Source organism: Pleurodeles waltl, chromosome 12 (genome assembly GCF_031143425.1).
Source record: "Pleurodeles waltl isolate 20211129_DDA chromosome 12, aPleWal1.hap1.20221129, whole genome shotgun sequence".
NCBI classification, from domain to species: Eukaryota; Metazoa; Chordata; class Amphibia; order Caudata; family Salamandridae; genus Pleurodeles; species Pleurodeles waltl.
In genome coordinates, this window is record NC_090451.1 from 287097761 (window position 1) to 287109760 (window position 12000).

At 42.9% G+C, this 12000-nt stretch overlaps 1 protein-coding gene across 4 annotated transcripts in view; it reads left to right on the forward strand.

The window, feature by feature from the left end:
• LOC138267357 (dipeptidase 2-like) overlaps positions 1 to 12000 on the forward strand; it is a 527669-nt gene that overhangs the window by 431824 nt on the left and 83845 nt on the right. For all 4 annotated transcript variants that reach the window (XM_069216259.1, XM_069216257.1, XM_069216255.1 and 1 more), the window contains one exon: positions 6455 to 6524. In XM_069216259.1, coding sequence (XP_069072360.1) covers positions 6455 to 6524 — 70 coding nt within the window. The remainder of the gene's footprint in view (positions 1 to 6454; positions 6525 to 12000) is intronic.

Below are 12000 nucleotides of genomic sequence, written 5' to 3' on the forward strand. Positions count from 1 at the left end.
GTGGAAAACATAAAGAAATGCAAGTTACGGAGTGTATGGTGTGGTAGAGAGCAACAAAATAAGCACTGAGGTGTAAAAAGAGGGGGTATTTAAAGAGAATGGTAAGGCAGACACGTAGAGATAGATGAGGTGAAGAGAGAATAAATGTGAACTAGAAAGATAGGTGTGGAAGATGAAGAGAGATTTCTGATTCAGAGGAAAAGAGAGGGTTAGGTAGAAAGAGTGGAATAGAGAAAGCTGACAGAGTGGTATAAAGAGAATGATGCATGGGCAGGTGAGGTATAATGATGCTGAACTGGAGATGCATAAACAAAGATGAGAGAAAGAAGAGGCAATGAAAGGAAATTAATAGTGAGAAAGTGGGGGAAAAGTAAAATACTAATAAATGTAAAGTAGACACTAAAAAGAGAAAGGGGGATGTGGAGAGGTAAAGCAGTGAGCTAATTGTGAGGTAAATTAAGATGTTTCATTTAGAAAGTTTACACAGAGAGATGAGATAGAAAGAAAAAGTATTGATGTAAATATGAAGTAGAGAGAGAAATGAGGTTAAGAGAGAGGTGAGGTAGAGAGATGTCGAGATAAGCAGAGATGTGAAGTACAGTAACATAATTTTGGGAGAAAGCTGAAAAGACTGAAAAGAGATACAGGAACGCGAGATGGTAGCAGAACAGTAAAGTGCATGATGTTGGCCAGTGAAAAAAGGTGGTGAGAGAGGGCGAAGATGTAGAGGTAGGCACAGATAGTGCCAGAGATGAGAAGTAGAGAGAGGTAGAAAGTGGTAAGGTAGAGAGAGGTTTTATTGAGAGTTTTATTGTGATAGGTGAGGTAAAAAGAGGTGCATTGTAAGAGATGACATAGTTAGATTTGGTAGACGCAAGGAGAGATGAGGCAGAAAGAGGTGAGGTTGAGTAAAAGGAGCAACATGAGGAAGAAAGAGGTGAAGCCGAGAATAAGAGGTAGAGGGTTGTAAAAAGAGATGACAGAGGTAGTTTAAAAGATAGGGACATAGAGAAGTTAGTCAGAGAGAAGGGTGGGGAGTTAGTGATTGGTGGGTATGTAGTGATGAAGTAAAATAAGAGGTGCAGAGAGGGGGAGAGCAAAGAAATGAGGTAGAAAGAGTGGACAAAGGTAGAAAGAAAGACAAAGTAAAAAGAAGGAAGTGCAGTAAACATTACGTTAGAAGGAATAGAGCGAGAGATAGAAGTAGAGAGATAAGGAGGGGTGAAGCCAGATAGGAAGGGAGAGTTGATAGAAAGAAGTATATGTTACACAGATAAAGTAGTAGATAGAAAGATAAAGAGTGGTGAGGAGGTGATTTACAGATTCACAGGTAGAGGCAGGTAAAGGCAGGGGAGTAAGACTGAATTAGAGAAATAGAGTTGAGGCATGGATAAGTAAGCAAGAGAATACGATTAATCGAGCAATAAATGTGAAGGTGAAATAATGAAGTAGAGAGATGTAAGGAAAGGAAAGGTGAGGCATAAAGAAGTTTAGCTAGAGAGAGGAGTAGGTGAGGTAGGGGGAATAAAAGTAAAGATCAGTGGATAAACACAACTTTATTTTATTTTTGACTTTTCTGTTCCCTTTACTGTTGCATTATACAGTGAGGGTCCTAGGCAACTACTCACTTTGCGTATGCCTTAAAATGTCGCTGAACAACTGACTGGTGCAACCTAAAGATATTCCATGGATGATGGAACAAGGAGAAATGTTGAGACAGCAATTACCCACAGCTAAGTGGCTCTGCCTTGGAGCACTGGTGTAGCATTGTTGCTGATGTGCCGCCACAGTCTATTTAGGGAACCTGATTGGGCTTAAGGTAAAAGACACATGAAGGCTCAGCTCACATTTGGCTCAAGATTCCAATTGGACTTCACTAAGTTAAGTGGCTTGCCCATCTTTAGTGATTATCAGTATGTTGTGAAATGATTTGCATTTGGTGTGGTGGTGTATGGCAGTGTAGCGTGTTGTGGTGTGCTGAGATGTGATCTGATCTTTGTTACGAGTGTAGCATTATTATAATGTGATGCTGCAATATGTTGAGAGGTGATGTAGTACAGGTAGTAGCTTTACTACGCTTTAAAGTGGTGTATTGTATCAAGGCATGTTATTTTGTGGTACTTTGGAATGGGGTGTTGTATGGTGTGATTTAGTGTGATATGGAAAGGGGAGTATATAATCTGTTGCAGGCTGTATGGGTAGGATATTGTGTTGGGTTGTATGATGCACTAAACCATGTGATGCGGATGGCAAGTTAATATAGCGTGATATGGTGCTATGTGATATGACACAACGATGCTGTGTTGGGTGGTTCATGTTTTGCTGTACAGTGTGGTATAATGTAATGTGCGACAAAAAGATAGTCTAATGATTTTTGTTAAGTGATGCCAAGGTATCTTGTGGTTTGCAATTGAGTGAAGCAGTGCTGTACAAAGTGTTGCTGTGTGTTTAATGGCAGAATACATTTTAAAAGGTTGTAGGTGGTGTGAGTATGATGTGGTGTATTGTGATCCATTGATGTATGAAGTATTTTGGTATGATGTGTCATCGGTGGGCTATAGCAAGGTGCAGGGAGTTCTTGTATTGTGATGGGAGATGGTGTGGACGAGAGTGACTGTACTATGGTCTCGTAGTTTGAATGATGTAGTGTACTATGGTGCAGTTCTGAAGAGATTTCGGATGGCCTATTGTGTGATAGAGATATATATATTTATCTTATGTAGTGTGGTGTGGAATGTTGCAGTAAAGTGCATTATAGATTGCATTCAGTGGAGTTGTAGGGGATGTAGTTATGCAATATGGTGTGGAGTGGTCATGAGATGTATGATGTGATGTGATGTAGTGTGGGTCAATAATTGAGGTATGCTAAGCTGCAGCAGTGTGTGATAAGTTATACTACGTTTTGGCATGTTTGGTTTAGTATATTGTGTGTAGCAGAGTTTTGTATGTTTTGCTTGTGCAGACCCTTCTGTAATACAGATAGTTCAAGTACATATGAAGCACCAGTGCTACTCTACAGGGGCATTCCCACATTTGCATGGGGCATGGCCAGGTGAGAAGGGAGAGGTCACTTGCTTCACCCGCTTGCAGGGAGATCGCTGTCTCTTTTGGAAATGCAGACTGGATGCGGCCTGCACTGTGAAAGGTGGACCAGAATCTTCAGTTAGCCAGTCCGTTGTTCACTAATGTGTTGCCCACAGGGCAGCATCAGATTGCAGCTGCCCCCAGTGTAGTGCAGTGCATTATTAATAGGATGCACTGCCTCATTTGCGCTCAGCACATGTGGGTAGAGGTGCACCGAGGCACTAATAGGGACAGAGGGCCATATTTATACTTTTTAGTGCCACATTTGCGTTATTTTTTCACTCAAAAGCGGTGCAAACTTACAAAATATCAATGTGTTTTGTAAATTTGCGCCGCTTTTGTGTCAAAAAATGACAGTATATACAGGGGCCAGAGTGCCTTACTGTAATACAGCAAAAGTGTCTAACCTTCAAGGATAACAGACAGTTAAAACCTGGCTACCAGTTGAGTAAATAATACATTTAAATCCTTATATAATCTATGGATGACTTTCTGAAAAACAACTGTAAAAAATCTGGTAATCCATGACCATTCTACACAAAAATGTGTTTCAAAGAATACTGCCTCCATGTGCAGCAACTCAGAAATCATCTAATAATCGACAGCAGAGCATCCCTATCGATTCTACACGACGTAATTGTTGCGGAGTTGTTCGCAGTCATCCATTTCCTTCTTCCCAGAGGCTTTAACGTCCACAGCATCAACTTTTAAGAACTTCCAAACACTTCTAAAAAACTTAAGCTCCTGAAAACATGATTTTTTTATTTTCAGTGTTTGTGGCTGAAGGACAGAAGTATTTTATAAGTCTCTGGGTTATTAAACGTCAGTCATTCTGTACATGTCTAGCTGCATAGTCGGTGCTTGCAAATAAAGAATACATAACTGCAAGTAGGCCTAAAGACGAGAAGGACCGATATGGTCTGAGAAGTGCCTGTGCTCTTCTTTGAAAAGGAATGAAGCGTGTATATTCAGAGCATAACCTTGCTGTCTGGTGAACGTTTTCTGTGTAATAATATGACATCATAGCTTTCTTTAAATTCATAGAGTAAGCTTCATTGGTATGATAAAATTGAGGAATGAGGCCTGTTGTCCAATTTATTGTTCCCAATTCCTGCCTCCTGTTTGCAGACACACATCAGTGGTGCCCAGCATATGACAAGACTGCAGGCTGTAGTGACAAATTATGTAGGATGACCACCCACTATTTAACTCAGCTCCATTTAGTTGTTTTATGTTGTACTTATGTTATCATAGTGTCCTAAAAATCTGGCCTAGACCCCGCCTCCTAAACCTGTCGGTCTCTTCTGCGTTACATTGATTTACGAGGGATTGTTGTTCATCTGCTTCTTTTGAAATCGTGTACTGTGTTTGCCTTATATTGGACGGCTCTTTCATGAATTTACCACAGTTAACCCTCAGATCTCTCTATTCCTACCTTGCCAGTTTTTGTGCAGTGACTTTCTACACCTCTTCCAGTAGGCAGTGCTTATCTTATAGTGCAAAGTATAGCAATAACAGATTTAGTTATTGTTCTCTGTGGAAGAAAGACAAAATGTGCTTTCTGTGACGCATGGTATTACTTACTCGCTAGATAGGTGCACTATTATTTTTTTGCAAAAAGAGCGAAAAATTAAGGGCCAAATGTACAAAGCATTTTTCTATTCGCAAACGGGCAGATTCACTTTGCGACTAGAAAAATGTTTCTTGGAATGTACAAAGTCCAAATTCCGATTTGGTAACTTATTACTGAATCGCAATTTGGGTTTTGTGATGCGGTATAAGGAAGGGGCGTGTTCAGGGCGTCCCTTCCTAATAACGAATATTAATGGTAAGTATGATTTTTTTGCAACCAGGAATGGGGTCGCAAAACAATTGTAGTTGACACCAATTTCAAATTGGTGTTAACCCATTCACAAACTGGAAGGGATTTGTGAATGGAAGCGCAGATATTTTTTCAGAGTAGGTAGTGGTCCCATGGACCACTGAGTGCTATGAAGAAATGAAAATACATTTTTAATTTTTTTGTTTGCAATGCATTCCGTTTACTTTTAAAGAAAACAGGCTGCATTTAAAAAAAAAATGATTTATTTAAAAAGCAGTCAGACATGGTGGTCTGCTGTCCCCAGCAAGCCACCATCCCTGTGAATGTGGCCATTCCCAGTGGGGTCGCAAATTGCGACTTACCTCATGAATATTGATGAGGTAGGTCATTTGCGACCCCATTGGGAATCGCAAACAGTGTACTTAACACTCTTTTACATTTTGTTTTGCGACTCGCAATTTGCGATTCCCAAATAGATTGCAAATTATGAGTAGCAAAACAAAAGGTCATACATCTGGTGGCATAATTCCTCTTTTGCAGTACAAAAAATGCTAAACACAATTCTCCAAATTTCCCAGGGCCAGATAAGTAACCAGCATACTAGTGTTTGGGAGGGCCAGAACTGCTGCATGTTTTGTGTTCATCTGAAATGCCTCACAATGCATCCGGAGGTGACTAAGCAGCAGCGTCTCCGTCGCGATGATGGAAGAGCAAAACACCCCCGCTAGCAGCGCAGCTGCAAATCTTTATCAATAAAATGATAATAAATTGTTTTGATTATCATTTGATTGTTAAAAGGGTGGGGCCATGGTGACAGGGACGGAGGGGGAGTGCACAGCACTCCTCTCATTGCGATTGTGTCTTTGGCGGGCGTCTCAGGCTGGCCAAGCACACATATGCACTGAGCTCTCTCCCACCCAGCACTGTGTTGCCGGGTTGGAGACAGCAGGCAGAGGCTCCCAGTCTGCCTTAGAGGACCAAGCCAAGGTGCTCCAGTCAATCCTAACGCTGCTTTCATGCTGCCTGCAGCATGCAAGCAGCATTAGGACTGGCCGCAGGGCCTGTGCCTGCAATTGGAGCCAGCGGAGCGGCACGGTGCAATAACTCACAGCAAGGCAAGTTTAAAAAAATAAATAATCATTTTGTCCCATTTGTTTTGTGTCCCCCCCCCTCACTCCATCCAGCATGCGCTGCGCCTTTCCCGCGCTGCAAGCCGCGACTGTGACTAAGGGGGTCAAGTAGAAAAGGCAAAAGATGCTGGGTTCTTTGTTGGCCCACAATGAGACTTGCCTGTTAACTTTCTTCAGCCTCTAAGTGGAATGCTTCCCTTCCTGCTGCATTAAAACCTGCAGGAAGCTTTGAGTAGTGTCGGGGAATCAGACCTTCTGATCAACATTATGTTTTTTGTTTTTTTTTTACATAAAAATTGCATCTCACAAATCTTTGGTAATGGAATAGAGTACATTTTTCATGGATCAAAATGTTCCGCAAACCAAAGACCTGGCATTTCTAATTTTTTTATTTTTTATTTTTTATCTTCCTATAAAGGGCAGAGACATCAGCACACGGATTGCATCATTTTTACCCAAGAAACACCGGCCTGACAGAATTTGGAAAAGTAAGTGTAACTTCTGAATGTCTTGAAACTTAAATGGGTGGCAAGCAGTTTGCAGCCATAACAAAGTGAAATAGCTAAGAGTGCCAGCGAAAATACAATTTTAGAAAATAAAATATTGAAGTTTATTATGCTATGTAGGGCCAATTTAGCTAAAATTTAAGACATTTGAAAAATGCTTAGCGTTGTAATGATTATGACAACACTATTACGAGCAACTGTTTCCTTTTTTATGCATTAATTTAAATTTGGACATGGCTTTTTGCCTTTGATTTATATCTCGTCGTGAAATTGTGTTCCTCAATTGTCCCATGAGGATTTATTTTTTCAAATTTTAGTTTTTGGCATCATGGATATTCTGAAGGCAAAGTCCTATTGGTGAAAAAAATAGAGTTTTGCTATCTTCATGGCATTATGCCAATTTGTTCATTTTTTATTGTTTCAGAAAGTGACTTGGATTGCTTTTTTTCACCTCCTTCAAGTTTAATGGTGAGGGCCAGATGGCTCTCAATTTTTAAAACAACTGTTTTGCGTTAGAGCTTTTTGAGAGTCTGAGTGTGGTTTTCGCTCACTACAAATGCATATGTTTCTATATAATAGGTGGAAGCACTTTAAACTAATTTCTGTTTTTTTTAACATGAAGCCATTTTTTCAATAATTTTATCATTTTTGTTCAGTTTATCTTTTACGTTTCAGGATTCAAATGACCAGATTCTATGTACTTGTGTATAAATCATGTTTTAAGTATTTATACAATAAATATTTATGGGTTACAGATTTGGAGAAATTTGCTTTTTACTACTTGAATTTTTAGGAAAATTATGTGAAATGAAAATCCACCATTAGCACTATTTGGGATGCATTTCATATTAAATAAATAGTGCCAAACTACAATTGCCCTAAATAACAGCCGGTCGAATTCAGCTTGTTTGCTTTGTTCCCGTGTTAGAATTTTGCGGCAAAAAAAATTAGGCACTGTGGCCTAATGGCATAGTTTTATGAAAACGTAACACAACATTATACAAATTGTACTTGCATTATTAACATTTCCTCCGGACTTACTGATAACTGGAGTCTGATATCTTGCGATCATCTTGTAACTGCTATGAAAATACTGGCACTGTCAATATTATAAAATATGTAGATTTTAAAATCGGTTTAGCATACTCCATGTATACCAGTTTCTTGCTGACCCCTCCTTGTAAAAGCATATCAGTCCTGTAAGAGTACACTCTGAATGCGCACAGCTAGTGATTTTATTCGAGAATGATACTACATATTATCGAAGCTTACGGAGTTGTTCTCCCATATTTTATAAAACACTGTGATTGCCCTCCATCATCCCTCCTATCAGCTGCCTGTGACTGCATCTTCCCTCTACTTCCCACCTATGAGAATATCACATGATCTATTGGATGTTTGCAAACTGCAAACTTGTTCTTATTTTTAACTCGGCAGATTGGTTAAGCCACACTAGCCACGTTTTTATCTAGAACTGTCCCATAATGTAGTCACACAGAAACATAGAGATGGAACCCCCGAAACTGACTTTAGAACACTAAAAGGAAAGTGAAACAAACATTGGCAAAGCCACTAGGTTTTGCCTATACACAAGCTATTGACTTGGCAATGTGTTTTTGCCATGTTATACACCAGTGTGGCAGCTGTTCAACATGGCAAAACGGTGGTGGCTTGGAGTGTGGTAGAGTGGTGTTGGGGAGTAGAGTGAGGTAGAGTGGATTTGTTGGAGTAGAGTGTTGTAGAGTTTTTGTAGAGTGGAGTATGGGGAGTAGAGTGTTGTAAAGCAGAGTTTGGCGATTAGAGTGTTGTAAAGCTAAGTAGAAGGGAGTAGAGTTTAGTAGTACAGTGGAGTGCACTGCCATAGAGGGGAGTGTAGAACGGTGGGGTGGAATAGGGTGGAGTGGGTTGAAGTGGATTGAAGTAGTGGGGTGGATCAGATTGGAGTAGAATGGGATTATTGGATTGGGGTAGAGTAGGGTTGGTTGAATGGAGTGGGTGGATTGGAGTGTGTGGACTGATTTGGGTGGATTAAATAAGGGTGAGGTGGGTTAGATTGGACTTGGGTGGGTGGATAGGATTTGAGTGAGTGAATTGGATTTGATCGATAGGACTGGGTGTGTTGGATTGGGGTGCATTGGATTGGAGTGGTTTGGAGTGGGGTGAACTGTAGTGGGCGGAGTAGATTGGATTTCAGTAGGGTGGATAGTGGTGGACTGGATTGAACTGGAGTGAGGTGGATTGGATTGTGTGGATTGGACTGTTGTGCGGTGGACTGGACTTGAATGGATTGGAGTGGAGTGCGTTGTATAGATTCAGTTGGAGTGAAGTGGATTGAACTGGGGTGGGGTGGACTGTACGGGGTGGAGTGGAGTGAATTGGGATAGAGTGGTGTGTATTGTGATGTATTTGAGCCGAGTGGGGTGGATTGGATTGGAGTGGGATGGATTGAAATAGGGTGGTGTGGGCTGAGGTGAGGTGGACTGGATTGGATTGGAGTGGACTGGAGTGGGATGGATTGAACTGGGTGAGGTGGATTGAAATGTGGTGGGGTGGATTGGATTGGGGTGGGTGGATTGGATTGGGGTGGGTGGATTTGATTGGAGTGGGGTGAATTGGATTGAACAGGATGGATTAGATGGGTAATTGGATTGGAGTAGTTTAGATGGGGGTAGGGTGGTGTGGATTGGAGTGGGGGCGATTGGACTGGAGTGGGCGGATTGGAATGGGGTAGACTGGATTGGAATGGGGTAGATTTGACTGGGTTGTGTGGACTGGACTTCAGTGGGGTGGATTGGAGTGGGGTGCATGGGAGTGGGGTGTACTTGATTGGAGTAGGGTGTGTTGAATTGGAGTGGGAGGATTGGGTGGGGTAGATTGGAGTGGGGTTTAATTTAGAGTACTGGACTGGGTGGAATAGAGTGGAGTGGGGTGGAATGGAGTGTAATGGGGTGTAATGGAGTGGGGTGGATTGGAGACGGATTGGACTGAAGTGAGGAGAAATTAATTGAGTGGGGTTGATTGGAGTGGGGTCGATGGATTGGGGTGGTCAGGATTGGATTGGGGTGTGCTGGGCTGGGGTGCGATGGGGTGGATCTTCTGGGGTGGAGTGAGGTAGTTTGGAGTGGGGTGGATTTGACTGTGGTGGTTTGGATTGAATGAGGTGGAGTGGACTGGATTTGGATGGGGATGATTGTGTTAGATTGGATTGGATTAGAGTGGGGTGGATTGGACTGGAGTGGGTTGGATTGGATTTGAGTGGGGTGAATTGGATTGGTGTGTGTCGATTGAGGTGGTTTGGACTGGGGTGGAGTAGGATGGATTGGATTTGGGTGGATTGGACTAGAGTGGGGTGGATTAAGGTGGATTGTATTGGATTGAAGTGGGATAGATCGGAGTGGGATAGATTGGAGTGGGGTTGGTGGAACTGGATTGGAGTGGTGTGAATTGGGTTGCAATGGATTGTATTGGAGTGGGGTGGATTGTATTGGATTAGAATGTGGAGGATTGGATTGGGTTGGATTGGATTGGATCGGAATGGGTCAGGTTGGATTGGAATGAGGTGGGTTGGATTGGACTGGAATGAGGTGGGTGAGTTGGATTTAGGTGGAGTAGATTGCAGTGGGATGGATTGAATTGGAGTGGGGTGACTTGAACTGGGTGGGGTGGACTGAAGTGTGGTAGGGTGGATTGCATTGGGGTGGAGTGAATTGGAGTAGGGTGGTTTGAGATTGATGGTGATGGATTGGTGTGAGGTGAATTGGATTGAGTAGGGTGGATTAGATGGTGTGGGTTGGAGTTGGTTGGATGGGAGTAGGGTGAGGTGGGTTGGATGGGAGTGGGGTACATTGGATTGGAGTGGGGTGGGGTGGAGTGGAGTAGGGAAGATTGGACTGAAGTGGGGTGGATTGGATTGGGCTGGACTGTATTGGATTGAGGTGGATTGGGGTAGGTTGAGATTGAAGTGGATTGATTGGATTGGAGTGGGGTGAATTGGATTGAGAAGGGTGGATTTGGAGCGGTGGAGTGAGGTGGAGTATGGTGGACTTGACTGGGTGGAATGGAGTTGTGTGGATTGGATTAGAGTGGGGTGGATTGGATTTGAGTGAGGTGGATTGATTGAAGTGAGGTGGATTGGATTGGATTTGATTGGATTGGAGTGGGGTTGATTTGAGTGTGATTTATTAGATTGGGGTGGGTAGGATTGGATTGATCGTATGGCGCAAATACTCACTTGAAAAGCAGGACATATGCAGGAGTGATGAGTGCCCCCCTGACCTCCTGGGGTACCTCTCAATGCTGCAGATATGGCGCCAGGAACCCCAGCAGGACCCCCAAAATGGAAGGTGGATTGGACAAAAGGGAACGAAAAGAAGACACTGTGTCACCAGGTCCAGCTGGGCGCCCGGATCTTCAGACAATGCAGTGGCTCATCACTGTTGGTCTTGGGAGGGTTTTTATGGACTGGACATTAACAGGATTAGTGAGGCATTACACTACAGAGGAATCATGAGCACTTTACAGCATTCAACAAAACATATAGGCCCTCATTATGACATTGGTGGTAAATCCCACTTACCTGCACGCTGACTGACGCCAACTTCCTGCTGCTGCGGCGAATATCCGTTCACCATATTATGACACACACACACACCAATCTGTCAGTATTCAGCCACATACACAAGTCTGCCACACCAAAGGTCAGTGATAAAATGGGGGTATCAAAACTCACACCGTTACGCCAACAGAACAACACTCATCACATCATGACCCACGAATCACCATGGCAGACATTCAACGGCGATAAACCAATGGTGGTACACACTGTTGCGCTCAAAATGGACACACACAAACAAAACACCACCATATTGGACAATTCAAACAACAAACACTTGACACTCATACATATACCACAGCCACACCACTATAAAACACTCACCCACATTACCCACAACCCTTTATCATTTCAAACCATTGCCAGCAGAAAGACACCAAGACCATTGACACAATTAGAGCCACACACTATTCACACCTATACACCACTCACGCACCCCACATCACACACCCCAACACATTACCCAACACACCCTCACCTACACACCTCAAACAACACCCATGGCACCATAAAGACACCCCCATTTCACAGAGGAGGAGCTAAGGGTCATGGTGGAGAAAATTACCTGGGTAGAGCCACAGTTATTTGGAGCACAGGTGCAGCCGATATCGATAGCTAGGAAGATGGAACTATGGCGTAGAATCATGGACAGGGTCAACGCTGTGGGACAGCACCCCAGAACTAGCGATGACATCAGGAAGAGGTGGAACGACCTATGTGGGAAGGTACGTTCCATTGCAGCAAGACACCAGCTCGCTGTACAGAGGACTGGCGGTGTACCCCCATCTCCTCCCCCACTATTAACAGCATGGGAGGAGCAAGTCTTGGCAATCCTGCATCCTGAGG